General features: G+C 35.6%; 2 protein-coding genes across 5 annotated transcripts in view; one reads left to right on the top strand and one right to left on the bottom strand.

The window, feature by feature from the left end:
• The window catches only part of LOC135226350 (DNA-(apurinic or apyrimidinic site) endonuclease 2-like), a 37,055-nt gene extending 31,748 nt beyond the window's left edge, over positions 1–5,307 (bottom strand). Inside the window, 1 exon segment of the mRNA XM_064265787.1 lies at positions 5,094–5,307. Within this exon segment, the coding sequence (XP_064121857.1) occupies positions 5,094–5,214 (121 nt within the window). The 5' untranslated portion in view covers positions 5,215–5,307.
• The window catches only part of LOC135226352 (uncharacterized), a 111,504-nt gene extending 92,929 nt beyond the window's left edge, over positions 1–18,575 (top strand). For 2 of the 4 annotated variants that reach the window (XM_064265795.1, XM_064265794.1), the window contains 4 exons: positions 13,530–13,768; positions 14,529–14,649; positions 16,450–16,620; positions 18,297–18,575. In XM_064265795.1, coding sequence (XP_064121865.1) covers positions 13,544–13,768; positions 14,529–14,649; positions 16,450–16,620; positions 18,297–18,409 — 630 coding nt within the window. In that variant the 5' untranslated portion in view covers positions 13,530–13,543 and the 3' untranslated portion in view covers positions 18,410–18,575. Of the gene's footprint in view, positions 1–13,529; positions 13,769–14,528; positions 15,694–16,449; positions 16,621–18,296 lie in introns of all 4 variants that reach the window. The other 2 variants (XR_010317213.1, XR_010317212.1) reach the window with 2 other exon arrangements.
• The last annotated feature ends 1,668 nt before the right edge of the window (positions 18,576–20,243 follow it).

Genomic DNA, 20,243 nt, shown 5'->3' with positions numbered 1-20,243 from the left:
ATTACATGAATAGCTGATAATCTGCATGAATAACTGGTAAACTGTTCTGCAAGAAAGTTGAGTAAAGCAATTATGTATTTACAATAGGTATGAAAGCCAAGGTGTTGTGACGTCATAATACAGGACTTAAACGAACGTTCTAATTCCAAAAAATAATTACTTAAATTTGAGTCAGAATCGAGTTACTTTTTCAATAACGAATATTTTCAAATTAATCATCATAAATATGTAAAATATTGATATTTTACTATTTATTTAAAAAATTATCCAAGTGCACGCTGCGTCGTCGTCTTCTACCAAAACAGTTGTTTACTAACAAACAAGCCGGTTAGGGACCGTGTTCCGATTATTGTGATGAAAGTGCCCCAGCGTCTGTGGGTGCAAATGGTGTGCGGATTTATCACAGGAAATGGGTAGTTTATCGACACAAGCGACTCCGTAAACATCGAGATGGCATCAATCTTCTAAATATTTCGAGTTGTAAGTAAAAATGTTGAACGCGTTTTGGTGAAATTTGGACTGCCTTGTACCACCATTTCACTACCCTCTGTTTAAATCTTAAAATTTGGCCTTACTTCGAAAGGAGAGTACAGTGTTCCCCCCGTATTCGCGTTCTCCGGATTCGCGGACTCACACATTCGCGGATTTTTCTTTGGAACCTATCTAGAAATTATTCGCGGACGGACTCGCCCATTCGCGGAATTTTCCGACAAAAGTAATCACTAATTAGTGTATTTTGATGTTTATTTTCATGACTAAATACATTTTTATGATACAAAAATTATTTACTAATTTTCAAATATTAATTTTGATTAATACTGTACGTATTAGTAAGTTTAATAAGTTCAAATGATATCACATAATAAAAATAATAATTCTCTCTCTCTCTCTCTCTCTCTCTCTCTCTCTCTCTCTCTCTCTCTCTCTCTCTCTCACAAAGATGTATGTTTTTTTTGTATGATAAATAAATGATTTACTATTTTCAAATATTAATATTAATTTATACAGCAATAATATCAATTCATTAAAGAAAATACCATATTGAATTAGTAAGATTTTAGCTTATAAATTTAAAAAATTATGGAAGAATGAAGGAAATCCCAGTCAGATTCTTTCTCTAACTCCAGGTACTAACACTGTCAGATATACGTATCAAGTTAAGTGACCGGAGGGGAAGGAGCTGTTTGCTGCCATCAAGTGCTCATGAATTTCCCCCCCCCTCTCTCTCTCTCTCTCTCTCTCTCTCTCTCTCTCTCTCTCTCTCTCTCTCTCTCTCTCTCTCTCTCTCTCTCTCTCTCTCTCTCTCATTTACTGAGACTCGAGATTTTTTTATAGTACTTTTACTACTTGTTTTTAATACTTTCAAATAATAATAATAATAAAAATAATAATAATAATAGTAATAATAATAATAATACAGTGGTCCCCCCGTATTCGCGGGGGATGCGTACCAGACCCCCCTGTGAATAGTTAGAACCCGCGAATGTTTGGAACCCATATAAAAATGCTAAAAACAGCCTATTTTGTTAGTTAAAACTCAAAAAAAAACCACTGAAAATTTCCCTACATGGTTTTTTTAATAGTTTTATCACAAAAAGTGCATTTTTTTTATGAAATTCATCAAAAAAACCAGGAATTTGACGATATTTATCATAAAAAAAATACCGCGAATGTGCAAATTTTCCGCGAATAATGTAGGGAAACGTTCCCGAGAGAAATCCGCAAATGTGTGAGTCCGCGAATCTGGAGAACGCGAATACGGGGGGTCCACTGTAATAACTGTAATTACAAAATTCATATTATGCGATAGTATTTTAAAGAAATACAATAGTAATCTATCCATGTCACTTTTAATTAAGGTTAACTCTCTCTCTCTCTCTCTCTTTTGCCACACAAGATAATGTATCATAGTGGTAACTCCCTCCCTCTCTTTTGCTGGAAGCTTTATAAGTATTTTTTGAGAGAACAGAGAAAGATAAACACTCTCTCTCTCTCTCTTTTACCGAGATGAAAGAATTCTTATGGTACTAGTATGCAAAATGTTTATTGATAATTTCAGTTATTTAATAATAATAATAATAATAATTATGAATTTTATAATAAAAATTACAAAATTCATAATGGTAGTATTTTAAAGAGATGAAAATGACCTTTCCATTACACTTGTAAGGATAGCCCCTCTTTCTTACTGAGAAGAGAGAATTTTTTGTGGTAGATGCATGTGCTTATTTTATTTTCAATTAATAATAATAATAATAGAAGTAGTAATAATACGATAACTAATTTCAAATGAAAATTCTTCCCTTCATCTTTTCCTGTATCAATTTCCCTATCTCAACTCCAGTGACGCTCAGAGCTGGGAAAGTAACAATGCCATACAATGGCCAACGAATTTAATGGTTTTATGTAATCTCTCTCTCTCTCTCTCTCTCTGCTATTGGCTGTTTATATATTTCTAATAGTAAAATGTTTAAGACTACTTTAAAATGATATTAATAATACCAATTCAATGGTATATTTGATGTAGGATAACACTTTAAGTAGACATTTGGTATTTGTGATTTCACATACAATTGTTCCCTTGTAAAAAGAAAATGGATGTCTCAAATAGTAACAGTATGAAAGAAAACGTGCATGACTGAATACTTATGGGGGAACTGAATTATTTTCACATACGTAACAAAGTCACTCAGTACGTACATAGTATGTATTTATGTATAAACATAAAATGTAAGATTTACTTTAAAACAGTATTAATAATATTTCAAAGATTAATATGAACCATAATAGGATAGGGTAAAACACCACGGCAGGCCAACCCTTATTCACTCGATATTTAATTGGTGAAGCAAGAATACAATTGCAACTCTAAGCATACCATTTAAAAGACTGAAGTTTCGTCAACATAATTTGATATATGAAAGCCCCATATGAACTAAAATAAGCATGTGAGCTCTTCATAAAATATGTTTTCAAGGCAGTTTTGAAATCCAATATGGCAGCTACGTTTTGCATGGAAGGTTCTGATCAGTGACAGCCACCATCTTTCCCCAGCCTTCCCAGCACTCATTTGAACAATGTTAGCGTATACAGTGGTACCTCGAGATACGAAATTAATCCGTTCCGAGACGGCCTTCGTATCATGATTTTTTCGTATCTTGGAACACATTTTACATGTAAAATGGCTAATCCGTTCCAAGCCCTCCAAAAACACCCCAGTAAATTACATTTCCAGGCCTAAAACACATGTTCTAGGGTTATGACGGAAGAAATATGACTCCAAAAAGGCAAAATACTGTACATACTTGAGTAATATTCAACTGCATGCAATGTTCAACCCCATATTTACTGCATATATTAGGACTTTGGCATATGTCCCTTAGCAATAAGCCTAGCCTATGTTAGCGGTTGCTACTGTAGCCTAGTCTATGATTCTGACATCTAAACCTAAGAGATAAAAGCTTAGAATATGCCAATAAAATGTATAAATAATCAGTATGTACTCATTTCAAATAATTATTAATTAATCATTAACTATAATACAAAAACAAACCTTCCAATCGATTATTTACATTCAGCACTTACCCGTCTTATGAGAATCGAACGAGCGCCAAGCAATCATTTTTCCTAGCACACAGTAAGCCATAAATTGTCATTAGTATCTCTCTTCAACTAATGAAACCACCAAACAGTATAATAACCATTCATTTCTATTCTTTATTCTATCTTTACCTAATATTTTTTTTTTATTAAATGTATTGCATGAATATGTTTTTCAATTTACAGCAACCTTTTACCAATAGAATACTTAAAGCAGAAGGGTAGAGGCTGACCAATAGGAGAGCAGGACCTTATGGGGTGACTAGCATCAGGAACCAATGGGAGAGCGGGAGGATGGTGGCGAGTTTACTCAGTTGGCGGCGTGGGAGTTTTAAAATTGTTCTCGGTGGTCCAGGCGAATCTCGGGAATTTACAGCAACAACCTTTCGTATCTTGAAAACTTTTCGTATGTAGAGCAATAAAATTTTTCGCATTGGCTTTCGTATTTCGAGTTTTTCGTAAGTAGAGCCTTTCGTATCTCGAGGTACTACTGTATATGTAACGTTTATTGATCTTACTCAAGATTGCAGTTGTAATCAGCACAATAAAACAACATTTTGTTGCCTATATTAGTGAAAGTATGAAACTTGTTATTCCCGGGGTTATGGTTGGAACTGAATTCATTCTTACCTTGTAATCAGTGGTTTTATCCTTACTGCCATCACAACTGAAACTCCACAGTGCTTATTTGATTGTAATTATACACATTTGAATAAGTACGAATAAGTGCTGGTAAGAGGTGGGTTTACGATTGTTGTGATGAAAGTGCCCCAGCGTCTATGGGTACAAGTGGTGTGCAGATTTAGCACATGAAATGGGAAGTTTGTTGACACAAGCGACTCCGTAAACATCAAGATAGCATCAATCTTCGAAACATTTTTAGTTGTAAGTAAAAATTTCTAAAGCGTTTTGGTGAGATTTCCACTGCCGTAGCCACCCTTTTCAGTACCCTCTGTTTAAATCTTAAAATTTGGCCTTAATTTCTAACTTTGGAGAAAATACTTACTTCGAAAGGAGAGTAGAGGTCTTTAGCTCCGTTTTTCACCAACAAGAAGTCGCGACTGATGCCCATCTCCGGTGTCAGGACGCGTTATAATGTACTTTTTCGGAGGGTGGCTAGCGTTGATTGTAGGTGGCCTGCTGTGATATTTTACCCTACTAGGCTACTTACTTCGAAAGGAGAGTAGAGGTCTTGAGCTCCTGCTATCACCACCAACAACTCATGACTGATGACCATCTCCGGTGTCAGGACGTGTTGAAGTACTTTTTCGGAGGGTGGCTACAAATGCGGTAGTCAGTTAAGGTAAACTGCAATTTCTGGCTAATTTAGGTGCTCCCCGTCTCTAGGTACTTAGGTAGTAGATTAATCAAGAATCATTTAATTCCACACAGCCTACTTTCATAACCTATATTAGCTTAGTTTGGATTTGTGTTATTAGGTTAATCTACGGTGGTCTACAAAAGTATAGGTATAGTAGTAGAACTTGACACACTTGTTACTTTGGTTTCCTGGAAACATATGACGTCGGCACCCAGATTCGTAAGAAACTCCTTCATATCAGTCTTAAATGAACGCAAGCCATTGATATTCCAGCTGAGTACACGGAATGCCATAATTCCTAATTTGTCAATGCTTGAGAGACAGTAAACAATCAGGGAACTTTACTTCGTAATCGACTTTCAAAATTTCGTTGTTGTCGTCGGTGATGTTTTTAGTAGTATTTACAATGCTTTACCTCTGTAACGGTTTATTTAATTGACCTTTAGTTCTGCGTGGAGAAAGTAATTTTTGTTATTGAATTTTGTTGATCACTTCAGATGCTGTTATCTTTTTATTTTTACGGTATTTAATTAGTAAATTATCAATAACTCCTTCAGTCATAATATTATTGCATATTCTTCTTCTTTCCTTTACATTCACGTGGCCATGGTGAGGTGGGTGATCAATCAAATAATTTATAGTATACTATATATATATATATATCTATATATATATATATATATATATATATATATACTCAATTGATACAACTGAAATATTACATTTTCAGTTCACAAGAAACATAAAATGAAAATAGTGTAATGGTATACCCTAAAAAATTATTAGCAATACTGTTTGCACTAAAGTTTGTTAAGTCTTTGTGCCTTTTCAACTTTTTTTTATATTTATTACATCTTTCACTTTTCTTTATGTTCCGCTTACTGTTTTCCCAGATCATTATTACCTTCATTGCACGATGGTTAGAGTATACTAATTCAGATGATATCATGAACTGGGCGATTTCCTTATCTTCAGAGAAAACGCTCCAAAAAATTGATTCAGAGAAAATGCGCCAAAAATTGAGGACAGACAGTATATTTTAAATAAATAAAAATTTAGACCTTTCCTAGATAGTGAGACCCACGGGTTTTAACCTTTGCTACGCGTATAGTACTAACAAGCCCATTTGGGGATGACCGTGAAAACATAAACAAAAGACTGTAAACATCTTAAAGATGTTATTAATAACCCCCTAAGAAATATTAGTCCTAGATATCTAGGAAAGATCCGAAAATTTTCACGGAGTTCTCACACAGCCCCGAAAAAAAAATGTATCTTCCTTCTTCAACTTTCTACTTATGCCTACTCTCACGAATCAATGTTGATGACGATTCATGAGCACTGGATTCCTGCCAATGAGAACAATAAGAACAACAAAGGCAGCAAAAGGAGGAGAAATTTAGACCAGATTAACACAACGAGCGGAAGAATAGCAATTAAAGACGTCATCCGGTCTTCACATTTCCTGACCGATATGACGTCACTACAGCAAAGGTCTTCATCGTCAACATTCGCTGTAGGTTAGTTCTTCGCACGAAACGAATCGGAATTAATAAAAATCACAAAATGCACTATTCGCTTAAAGATAATCTCATGACTATTTATTGATACGTTGAGCAATATGATCATTCGAAGACAATTAGAATTTTTATATTGGAAGGCTTCTTTTTCTTTTTTTTTTTTTTTTTTTTTTTTTTTTTTTTCATTTTGCTGTACCTACAGAGTGGGATTCTCTGGGTTTACTTGCAGGACCCAGAGACCAAAGTTTGACTTCGGGGCCCCGCATTCTTGTCCCGCGGAAGTCAGTGGTGAAATTAAAAGGCTTGGGAAAGTGAAGGCGTAGTACTATGACATCTTTTGACTGCAAAGGGTTGAACATCGTTTTAGGGAGATGTCAACACTTACTCAAACTCTCCCTTTTGTAGCTTAATTTCTGTAAAAGGAAACTATTGAGATCTATAGCTATTTGTCTATCCGTCCGCCCTCAGGTCTTAAAAACTTCTGAGGCTAGAGGACTGCAAATTGGTATTTGATCATATACCCCCCAATCATCAAACATACCAAATTGCATCCCTCTATGGGCCGCGGCTGAGAGTTCCATGAGGCGTGGCTGAGAGTTTCATACTGCATTATGCGCTGTACAAAAAAACTCGATTTGTTACTTGTTTCTTATTTCAACACCCGCTATTGACTTGCTAGTGACAGTTGAATCCTGTTGAAGTGAGTATGCTATTCATTGTCGCTGTCTGTACTGGATATGCTCCTGAGTTCTTTCTACCCTTTGCAGAGTAATTTCATCTCTGTTGAGTGACTGAATGAGTTATACCAGAACTGGCGTCACTTCAATAAACATCAACTTTCGGCAGCCCCATGAAGTGAAAGAGAAATTAAGTTTTCCAAAAAGTAAATTGAGATCAAACTAAATCATTAGTTTATCCTTTGTATAATATACGCATGTACGTTAAAATTTTGAATGCAGTGCTATTCTCTTTCTTTTGCGACCTTTTCGTTTCCTCCAATAAACGTATAGCTTCCTTTCTAAGGAATGAGAAGTTTGCTAGTTTCAGAGCAAGAATGGCTATCCAACTATAACATGGTTCAAAAGGAAATTCTCAATTAATTTGAAAACGATCTACAGGAATGTCTCGTCATGACTCACTCAAAAAAACTGAGCAACAAGCGTGCGCGCACGCTTCCCACAAATTGAAAAAAAAAAAAATCTGACATCACATAGGATATAAGGCAGTTTGTGGATATCGAGGGATACGATGAAGTTACCGCTTCATAGGATGACTAATTTCGAGAGCAGAGTAGTACGTACCAAGCCAATATATATATATATATATATATATATATATATATATATATATATATATATATATACAGAATGGAGAAAAGCCAGCGTAGCATCATATATTTATTGTCCAAATTTTCGAGTCTTTGGGTCTCATCATCAGTGCTATAGAATATACAAATTATACAAATTAGAAAAGACTCAGTATTAATATCAATAAAAATGGAACGACATAAAAGTTAAATATAATAATTTAAAAAATAAACTAAAATAAAATTGAAAAAAAATTAAAAAGTGAAGAATGCTTAAGTTTGTACCTATCTCTTTGGAGCTAAAAAACTGAGTGACGTTCTCTGGTTTGGAAAGGAGGACGTCAGCTATACTATAAATAAAACTGTGGAAGAGGTCTGACCATTTAATGGGGCACAAGCTGTTTAATTGTCAACGACTCAAAAACAGAGAGAGAATAGTCATTAGGCGCTTGGGTGACAATGCGGAAATCCTTATATGGAAATGATGTTTTACATTTATTACAATGTTCTCGTATGTTTGTTTTCAAAGTACATGCCGCACGGTGACTGACTCCGAGATGAGAATGGATTCTGATTTTGAGCAATCTTTTGGTGGCTCCCACGTATTTCCCGAGTTTAAATTTCGGGCAAGTAAAGCAATATACCACCAAAGATCTCATCAAAGCCGGAAGTTTATCTTTGTGGGAGAACAAAGAACCCATAGTTTTAGGATTTTTAGCTATTAACTTAAGATTCACAGCCGGAAAGGTTTTCTGAATGACTTTTTGTATTTGCACTTTAAATGCGTTAGACTGAATGAAAGGTATAGAGGCATACATTAATAATTTAGGCACGTCCGGTACAAGTTGACGTGGCTGAAATTTATCATTTAAAAAGTTATTAATATATTTAAAGAATAAGGCTGGAGGATACGAATTGTTTTTTAAAAGAGTGGAGTAAAAATTGGATTTCGCTATGGAAGTTCTGACAGCTGGAAGATGACGTATAAGCACGGTGTAATAGCGTGGAAATACTATTTAATTTAAATGTTAGGGAACAACTGCTATAGAAGTTAGTACCTTGACCTGTGAACGTCGTTTTTCTAAAGACACTCGTATTAAAACCATGTTCTGTCCTAGTAATTAAAACATCTAAAAAGGCAAGTTGGTTGTCTTGTTCATGCTCAATTGAGAAATGTATATTAAGATGTAGGCCATTAATATATTCCAAGAAAACTTCGGCTGCTTCTCGGGACCTAAATAGAGAAATAGTGTCATCAACATATCGCTTATCAAAGAGGTCTCGAGAAGCAGGGATAGGTACTAACTTAAGCATTCTTCACTTTTTAATTCTTTTTTTCAATTTTATTTGAGTTCATTTTTTAAATAATTATATTTAACTTTTATATTGTTCCATTTTTATTGATATTAATACTGAGTCTTATTTAAATTTGTATATTTTTGTATATTTTACAGCCCTGATGAGAGATCCAAAGTCTCGAAAATTTGGACAATAAACATATGATGCTACGCTGGCTTTTCTCTATCCTGTTTATATTGAATCTACGGCGTTCCAGATGCCCAAACCTTCCTGTATATGTATGTATATATATATATATATATATATATATATATATATATATATATATATATCTATATATATATATTACTACTTTCAAAACGCATATATCCCCTCTTAGGCTGTATGAAATGTTATGTATAGAGTTTTGCAACATTTTTCAGATTCCTTAGCTAGTTAGAGTGATAGGATGTCTTAAAATGTGTGTTCAGATTTCGCATAACATAGTGTAAAAGAGTATGTAACGTAGAATGTAAAGAAAGACAGAGAGATTATCTTTGTCCGTTCGAAGCTAGAGTTGTTTTTCAAAACCTGTCAACACGTTTGATTAAAGGAACTCGTGAGCTCCGTTTGCTTTCCTAACCTGTCATCACGTTTGATAAGGGATTTCTGTCTCGATCGGGTACGTGTCTTTGTTGAGCTAGTACGTACATGACTGTATACTCGTTTCATACGCATACGTCTTTGCCGAAACCATGAGTAGATTTCACGATTTTTCAGTAAAGTTCCGTCATATTTAGAAGGTTCTAGAAAGGATTGCATCATCTTTTGCATGCACAAAACGTTTTGAGTCCGTCAATCTTTTGAATTGCCCGTACAAGGAGGAGAGCGAGAGCGTTTCATTATAGACTTTAGATTCCTGGTGTTCAGATCTCACCATAACTGATATTAACGTAACGTAAATTGGTCACTCGTAACTTGTAGATTTCAGATTTGATATTTCTTAGAGTTATTTAGTGTTATTTAGTGCTTTTTGTGGAATCTGAACAGACATTGTACAAGTGTGTAACAAAGCCTTTTATTTTCATTTGAGAAATATTGTGAATTGTGGTGAATTTTTTAACAAGCTGCAGCAGAAAGAAAATTGGTAAAGGTAGAGTGTGTTATATTTTTATTAATTGCAACTAATAACTAATAGTTACAGTGGTTTGGTAAAAATTTAAACTAATGTTTACAGTGGTTTAAGAACAATTTTCATTTTTACACTTTGCAAATTTTTCTGTTTGCTTCATTTGAGGTGCATTTATCCATTTTCATATTGAACCGTGTTTTTATTTTATATTCTGTGTGATTAATACTTTTTACAATTTTAGTATTTTCCACATTTTTTTGTGTTTTCATTTACATTCACAATTTAATTAACTTAGTTATTTTCATACTTAATCGTTGCACATTTAATTGAATTTAACACTTGTGAATTAATTTGCATTTACCTAGAATTCTTTTCAAGTTTTATTGTTGTTTAGCACTTGTGAATTAATTTCCAAATTTCAAGTATTGCCTAACACTTTTGAATTTTGATTGACTTAATTTTCTTGAATTTTGTGACAAATTAATTTTGATTTAATTTTACTTAATTGATTCAAGAATTAATTAAACTTTGCTTTGTTTTCAAGTAACAGCAATTTTCCCTGATATTGTGAATTTCACGTGTAAATTTTGAGTTTAATTATAAATTTTTGTATTTAAAATGTTTATAAGAGTTTATTTTCACACCAGTATATAATTATATTTGTTAGGTAGAAACATAGAGTGGTAATTGATCTGTTTTCCTTCAATTTACTTGAAGTGAGTTAGAACCAGGGAAGTACTTAGCTTTCTGAAAATCAGGGAAATACTTAGACTTTTAAAAGTTGTTGATGGAGTGATGCCCTTTAATTTAAATTTACTTCACTTAACAACGATTACACACTCACACCTGCTTTTGATGAACTTTAGCCTGATTTTCTGCAATACTGGTAAGTTGTTTAAGGGATCACTGTTGCCTTTAGAGTATTCAGTCGTTTAGTACCTGTGATGAGGGTTCAGGTGTCTGGCTGTTGTGAGGTAACAATTAATGAATTAATGAATGGTAAGTGTACTAACCAGATACTTGGCACTTCGTAAAAAAAAAAAAAATATATATATATATATATATATATATATATATATATATATATATATATATATATATATATATATATACATACATACACACACACACACACACACACACACACACACACATATATATATATATATATATATATATATATATATAATATATATATATATATATATATAGAGGCTCTGGTAAATATCTTTCAATGCCTAACATCATGGTACCTGACATTTAAGAAATTCTGAACAAGACACGAGGCTACTGAAAACAGCATTTGCTTAACTTTTTCTGTTGCAGGCCGAAAGAAGAAAAAAAGAATTATTTGAGAGAGAGAGAGAGAGAGAGAGAGAGAGAGGTGGACCATCAAACCAACTGACGAAAAAGTAACTACTAAGTAATTTGAGTCATGCAGCAGAATAGAAACTGCAAACTTGGAAACAAGAAAACGGTGAATGGATATCGCGAAGAATTGTTCCTTTGTTATTAGTACGATCTCTGTCTAAGGATTCACCGCATGGCAGAGAAGCGTATAAAGAGTAAAACTAATGATAAGTACGACGTTTGTAATAGCAATAGAATACACAGACAGACCAAATGGAATGAACTGCATAAATCAGAACGAGTGATTACACAAAAACACTATCTGCAAGTGACGCAAAGATCGTGTCGTCATCATAAGAGGAAATCCTTTTTTGAAATATGAAGAGCGTTTCTAAACTAAGGTTTACCAACAACAACGGAGAACGTACTAGTGCGTCCTAAAGGAAATTGTAAGTAGCCAGTCAACGGTTTGGTACTGCATATCACAGCGACACCAGCGGAGGCAAGATTTCCTGTCTTGACCTGGCGCTCAGTAGTGTTAAGGAAAAAAATGACGCACCATTCAGTGAAAACTTGCTCAGCGTCTCAATCAGTCTAGAAATTCACCCAGACGTTTAGTTAGTGAATTTTACTTTACTATCTGAATAATTTCTTTTTGAAGAAGATTGAAAACGGAACCATGACGAAACTACTGCGGCTTCTTTTGACACTTGTGATCTCTGCATCTGCTCGGTCAGGCAAGTATCTAATTAATTCCTTAGACCTTGGTATCTACGTAGTCATTTGAGACGGACATTTTACCTGGAAAAGGTGAAATAGTCCTGTTTAACAGACTGGATTTATTGAGAGAACCTTGATTTGACAAAGAACAAACTGGTAACATAAAATTAAACCTTACTTGAAAAAGAAAGCTGATAGCTCCAACTCAGAACATAATTTTCCTGGATGACGAGATACCCATGGTTGATTGGTATATGGTAAGGTCAGAGACGGAGACATAAAGAGTAAATATGTTGTTTTTGAATGAAACACAAGCAAAGCTTTCATAAAACCAGGCAGCATTAAGCATATTATTTTCCAAGCGACTCGAAGTTCCCTAATAGGTACTATCTAAACACACTTTGCCAAAATTTATTCTCAGCGTTTATTTAAGACTTCTTTCCTATCGTAGCTTTTTATTGCAAGTTTTAAAACGCTGTGAGTGTTTGTTTGGTGTTTTTACGATGCATGGAACCAGTGGTTATTCAGCAACAAGACCAACGGCTTTCCGTGACTTCCGAACCACGTCGAAAGTGAACTTCTATCACCAGAAATACACATCTCTCATTCCCCAATGGAATGACCGAGAATCGAACTCGCGGACACCGAGGTGGCACGCCAACACCATATTGACCACGCCACGGAGGCGCCTAAAACACTATGAAACGACGTACCTACTGGGCTGTTTTTGGGGTTATTGTCTCCTCTGCCACTACACTTTCTCAGTCTGTCCTTTCTCCCATCGACAGCGAGAGAGAGAGAGAGAGAGAGAGAGAGAGAGAGAGAGAGAGAGAGTACCTTTTTGTTCTCATGCTGAGAAGAAATCTAATATTCTGGTCTCATTTCCTACTGAAAGCAACGGAAAATTCTGACACCTTGCTAATAAACTTGTCAATCATTTTTATTGTGTGTGTGTGTGTGTGTGCGTGTGTTCAGTTAACTATAGAAGGATTGGTTGACTACGATGCACACACACACACACACACACACACACACACACACACACACACACATATATATATATATATTATATATATATTTATATATATTATATATATATATAGTATATATATATGATAATATATATAGATATATATATATACTTAATAATATATACGTACATAATATATAAACGCCACATAAAAAGTAATGAATTGTGTGCGTATCATTTTTATAATGTTCACGATAGTATTAAAAATAATAAAAAAAATAAAAACATTTCTTTAGCCTATCCCTCTGACCACCTAACTTTGCTTCTTCCAGTTGACCAAATCAAGATGTCGAATGAAAATGAAACCGTAACCTTCGATCTACCAACAAAGAGTTCAACTTTTCTAGGATATTTGGCCGACGAAGAAGATGCCTCCTTCACCTTCGAAGTTGAAGGATTCGAGTTGGAAGGGGGAAAAGAAATATCCGCCACAAAATCCCACCAGTCATTCGAAGCAAAAATATGGCATTTAATGAAGATCTGGATAACAACTAAAGCGTACACAACATCAGTAAGTATCAAGAGGGTATTCGATCCACTCACGTAAGTTCGATTCGACATAAAACTGGCTCGGTTGCTTGTTTTCAAAAATTTCTTCTCTAAAAAACTAACAATAATTATATTATTTTCACCAGATTGTTTTCCTTCAGCACCAATCAATCCTCTCTAGACTGTGACGCCTAGTTTTTAAATATCGAGTGTTTTTGGAGATGAAAAAGATAAGAATAAGAATGTTTCCAGTCTTTACCTTACGAAGCAGAGCTGTACGCCATCAATTTCATTCTTAATTTTTGTCCTGCCTAAAATCCTGATCAGACCGGTTCCCAGATGCTGTACACAAATGAATACAGGTCCTTATGTATGACTATACTAGTGGTTCTTGACCTGGGGGGCACGCCCACCTTGGGGGACTACAGCAATTTCCAGCGGGGTAGGTGTGCGAGTCCTAGGGAAAAATAATAAAAAATCTGTAATTGTATTCCTTACTCTCTTACCAAGAGTCGCAAAGAAGCAGCGACAAGTATCTTACCAAGTCATCACACTGCCCCCACCTCCCCCAAAAACATTCCTCTTTCAGTCTTTCTTTTTCATTTTCCTGTAAGTCTGGAAGAGAATTTAACTCATAAATGCAAGGGGGTGCGGGGGCCATCCACGTGGAGGGAAGGACCAAATCTTCGAGGGGGCGTGGTAACAAAATGGTTAAGAACCACTGAACTGTATGGGCATTTTTTTATATATAGTGTGATATTATTTCAATATTTTTCATCAAGACAGTGCTCATCTATCCAAACACCACTTATCGTATAAGTGGAGATGGGCAACCCCGAAACATCAAAATCAACAGCACCAAAACAGTCTACTGGACACAATGCAACAACTATCACAGCTGCTGTAAGTTTATTCTTACGCTCTTTATGTATTCTTTCATGAATTCCTGCTCTTACGGCACTTACTGATTATATTGTTTAATAAATCTATACATTCGCAATACTTTATCGATAGAAATGGTAAAATAAAGCGTTTCCAGAAAAAAAAAAAATCAGGGAGAAAAGGGAGATTTCTGCTTAAACTACATAACAACAAAATTAGTTTTAAGCTAACAAAACAAATTATATATATATATATATATATATATATATATATATATATATATATCAGATGTTTACGTAATTTTTCAGTTTTTAGTCAACCTTGTGATTTTGTTAACATTTAATATTAAGGCATTTAGTATTTAAGTATTTATTTTTAAGGAAATTTGTATTGTGGTGATTTTGCGCCTCCTCCCCGCTCGTTAAAGTTTTTGAATTACCCTTTAACACTCGTATCTTTTTTGTTTACGTTTGGGTACGTGACTGGACTCCTCGGTGAGGGAGGTGAGAAGAGACAGAGCGAGTGTTTGGACAGACAGTTCGGGCTTTCTACAGAGGCTGTCCCTTTTTTGCTCTGCAGCTGCCGCACTTACTATATTTTATCCACGCTTTTGGAAGTATTGTGAGCCGTCCTTCGCAGGTACACATCTGGCCACCTGCGGTGTGTGTACGCTGTACTTTGAGTGCTGTCCTTCGCAGGTACGCTTCTGGCCACTTGCGGTGTTGCGTCCTGCTTGTATTGCAGGTGATTTGTGCCACCTGCGGACTTATCTCGCTGCCACCTCAGTGGAAGATTTTTCCTGAGGTGTTAGAAGCATTTGCTTTTCCAGGACGCCTTGGAACTTATTGCAGCTGTGGGGGCCTTGATGCCCGTCAGAAGTCAAGTAGGGAGACAGATCCCAGGTAAGCGTTCCTTTTTGTATGGTCGTGCAGGACCTCTCGACTCCTCCTTCCTGGTGCTTCTGTACTCCCCTGTTAGCAGAGTTCTGAAATTATTTGGATCACGGCCTACTGTAAGGCAAGACCTTTTGTTATTAGTCCTGGATCACGGACTCCCCTTCTGAGTGTGAGGAGATATTTTATTATTTATTTGTATATATATAGTTAATATCTTATAATGAACTGTTGACAGTTGGAATTTGTTGCCCCTTTTGATTGTTTGGTTATAATTATTCTTATGATGTTAACAGCCTCGTGGCTTTTATATTTGTTTATATTATAAGTTTAGATTATCAACATAGGTAGGAGATTAAGTGTTTTCTCCCTGTTACTCTTCGCCTTCCTTCCTATCCTATTTAGTTATAGGTATTGGTTATTTTATAATTTTGATCTGGCCCAGTCATATTGCATATTTTGTTGTATTTGCATTCATGTGTTTCTCTATTATCTCTGTTTAGGGCTTAGTTTTAGTAGCTAGGAATCCCAAGGGATTATTTAAGGACTAGAATTTGTCCTTGGCAGTCACAAGGTTGACTTTGATGATTTTTGTTTGTTAATAAATATTGTTGAGTTTTCCTGAGTGTTTTCGTCTCCATTGACCATCTTTTGCTGGATACTCTGTAACAACACTGAGTATACATCCTTTAGTGCATACAAACCTGCACCACGGCCAACAAGGGTCGTAACATATATATCTATATATATATATATATATATATATATCTATCTATATATATTATATTATATATATCAATATATATATATATGAACTTCTATTGCTTCAAATCTGACTTGAATAACACCCACCTATCTTCCCGCCATGTGATTTCCTTTTGATCATAATGATCCGGGCTGAACTAATCAAACAAATATTCAATTGCAGACTTCTCTGGGTCAGTTCTTAACGCACCCGACTGCCGAGGAGCTTCGTCCATGAGCTCGACAACGTTGGTTTTGATAATCGTCTGCGGGTTGCTGGGCGTGGCTGTCATAGGGCTGGTTACTCTTGTTGTGGTACTACTCATGCGAGGGAAGAAGAAGACGATGCCTCAAGGTAAATCACTGTTACCATCAACGCGTTTTCAGCAGTCACTTTCCAAGCGAACTGCTTCTTCCATTAGTAATGATAGAAAGATACGCAAATCTCCTCTTTTGTGCTCCCAAGTCTTTGAAATTAAATGATCAGAAATATTGGATTGAATTGAATACAGAATATATGGCAAAGCCCAAGCACTGGAGCCTGAGAGGTTATTTAGCGCTGAAAGGGATATTGACAGTAAAGGGTTGGAAAGGTGTAACAGGAGGAAAATCTCCCAGTTGCACTATGAATCAATTGTTAGGAGTTGGGGGTGGGGGAAGTAAGATGGAAGAAAGAGAATATGGAAGGAGGTACGGTAAAAGGAACGAAAATGGTTGCAGCTAGGCGCCGAAGACACGCTGCAAGGAACCGAAGTAATGCCTATACGGGGGATGATAAAAAATATCATCCAAGTCACTAACTCTGTGACTTGTACAAAGACAACCAGAAGAGCCAATGACCACATTCCCATTATGAAAAATTGATTTGCACTTTATATATCCTCAGAAACTGTGAAAAATCTTAAGAGGCCTCCACGCAGGATCTGGCTGAACCTTTGAATCAAACACGCTAGCATATTGCACTGAATAAGCACATTCCGTTTGATTTCTGGATTAACGGCTCTCTTTGCCTTCATCTGATGAATGGGGCGATGAATGCAAGAGCAATAGAAATAAAAATATCACCATTTTAAACTGATGTTGCTTATCGATCATACAGGAACAATACTGTGGACGAGAAGCACCTGCAATATTTCGGCCAAAGCAAAGGGGCAGACGGTTTTGCTATTTTGATAAGTAGGCTGTAATCGTTTCCATGAGTTTTTTCGGAATATATGAGACAGTGGATTTATTTCTGAATGAATTTTGATTTGTACCTAAATAGGACGTATATGCGAAAAGGAAAAAAAAAAAATCCATTCTTTCATGCCTTCGTCGCACTGGAAAGCGCATAGAGAATGGAAGGGTTCAGACACGCATAGGCGCGAGGGAATCAGTGAAAGGTGCTATGCAAACTCGTTGGACTCCATCCGTCCATCGTAACATTTGAACCTATAAAACCCATATGAACTGAAGTCGACGATACATTATAGTAACAGCTGTTACTAAATTATGTCTTGTTACCAATAACTTTAGGATCATGTATACCGTTACACATCCTAGATAGGCCATGCTTTCTTAGACCAAGGTACTATAGGCTACACATTTCCATCGTAACATTTGAACCTATAACTAAAGCATGCTAGCATACAACCCATATGAACTGAAACTGACAATACATAATAGTAGCAGCTGTTATTAAGTTATGTCTTGTTACCGATAACTTTAGGACCATGTACTTTTACACAGTCCATTATAGGTCATGCTATCTTAACCATGGTACTATAGGCTACACATTTCTATCATAACATTGAATATGAAGTTATAACTAACGCATGCCAGCATAAAACCCTTATGAACTAAAACCGACAATACATAGTAGTAAGCTATGTCTTGTTACCAATAACTTTAGGATCATGTACCGTTATATACAGCCCAGTATAGGCCATGCATTCTTAGACCATGGTACTATAGGCTGCACATTTCAGTCAAACATTTCAAGTACGAAGCAAACAGTGAGTCGCCGAAATGAAATCGTTCCTTCTGTTCCAGAACCCGAAGGAAACGTGACAGAAGAGGCCATCTACGAGGAAGTCAGTCTGTCGGGCACACTTGGCAACTTTCACAGAGGACCACGAGAGCATCAACAGCCTGTATGGGTATAGGACTGAGAGAGATGGGTGAAACCGTGAGACTGAGAGAGAGCAGGACTCCCGTCAGAGTAGAATTGTTTGCACTTGAAACCTTGGGTTCAAGTCTACTGTGGTTCTAGGTAGTGGCGGATCTAGAAATCTTTCATTTGAGGGTGGGTGGGCCCCACTTGGGATTATCATATGTATATATATATCTATATATATATATATATATATATATATATATATATATATATATATATATATATATATAGAACTATATATATCATGTGCACATATTGTACTGTTGGCCAAAAAACTAGTGGCAGAGTTTCATAATTTTTCGTTCACCTGCCTGACGCACGATTCATGCCTTATTTATCTATTTTTTTCAAAGATGGAAGAAAACATATGTAATGACGTTAAAAACAGTCACTGATATCTTTAGAACATTATTTTATTTTATTGCGTAAAACTATTTTCCAATTAGCAAAATTGACGTGAACGAAACGAAGAGATAAAAAACGTTATATCACAACCACTGATAAAGTTGAAGGTAGTTGAACTATTCCATTTGTTAAATTTTACAGAACACATTGGAATCTCACAAAATGCTATCAAAAAAAAAAAAAAAAAAAGATAACCTAACATTGTGAACCATGCGACCTCACTCTATTGCTTTTGATGTTATGTGCACGGGAATCTAATGTCAATGTGTCATTTTTTTTTTTTTTTTTTTTTTGTATGGTGCTTTTACGTTGCATGGAACCAGTGGAATCATGTCATTTATCGGTCTAAGAAACATCCCTCGTTGAGCGAGAGACAATTATTGCACTTCATTCGGTGCAAGTTCCTGTTGGAGAGATATCAAGAAAGCTTAATTATCCGGAGAGAATCATACATAGATGAATCAAATTGTTTAAAGAACGGCAAATGGAACACCTCGAAGCACCACAAGAGAGCAAGACAATACAGTAGTGTAAATGTTGCTGACCAACATTCATTTGTGAATTTTGAATTCTAGTGCCTCGTCACGATATTGCTGAACCAGGAATCATGACTAGCATTACGCATATGACTGGTGCCTGATGAATACTTTAGATGGAGAGAAAGAGATTTTTAAATCTACACTTGAAATCTTTGATAGGTGTCTAATGAATAAGCAAACTTATCTTTGATGGATGAGAGATTCAGTTGGGCTTACTCTTTTTGTTTTGTTTTTTATCGGTGGCCAGTGAATACCACGGATAGGGAGGGAAACAGTTCAATAATGCATGCATTTTTTTCTTCAAAATCTAAAGAATACATTTTATTGGGAGATACTTTACTAACATCGGCCTAATCCCTCCATCACTCCTATACACCACCTCCGCTCTCTTCTACATCTCAGGCGACTCGATCCAACTTCTCGCTACGAACTCCATCGTGTGAAAGCATCACTAATGATAAAGGTTATTTTAAAATTCCCTGCACCAACAACGGACGCCTTAAAATGCATGTTTATAAAATATTTTGTTAAAAGAAACTTTATCTCTCATTCCCCAAAATATGTGTATACGTCGTGTTACACCCTGTAGCCGTCAAAGAGCAACCCTTGATTAAAGCAGTAGGTTTTTCTTGAAAAAAGAAAAAAACATGAAATAGACTTAAACGAGAACATCACCTTTCATATTTCTTATCCTTTCAGCTACTTATAATATGCTTACGGTAGTAGGTCTAGGTATACATGTGAAACTAATTTTAATTCATTTCTATTTAGAAGAAACGAATAGCTACAGAAAGATCAACCTAAGAAAGCTTTAATGAAAGTAAGTATTTCTTAATGTATTCGTCAGTTTTGACTCCCACAGCTTTCCAACGTGTCCAA

This window comes from Macrobrachium nipponense, chromosome 14 (assembly GCF_015104395.2).
Source record: "Macrobrachium nipponense isolate FS-2020 chromosome 14, ASM1510439v2, whole genome shotgun sequence".
Lineage (NCBI taxonomy): Eukaryota > Metazoa > Arthropoda > Malacostraca > Decapoda > Palaemonidae > Macrobrachium > Macrobrachium nipponense.
The sequence above is the reverse complement of the archived record's forward strand: the minus strand, read 5'-3'. Positions and strand labels throughout refer to the sequence as shown.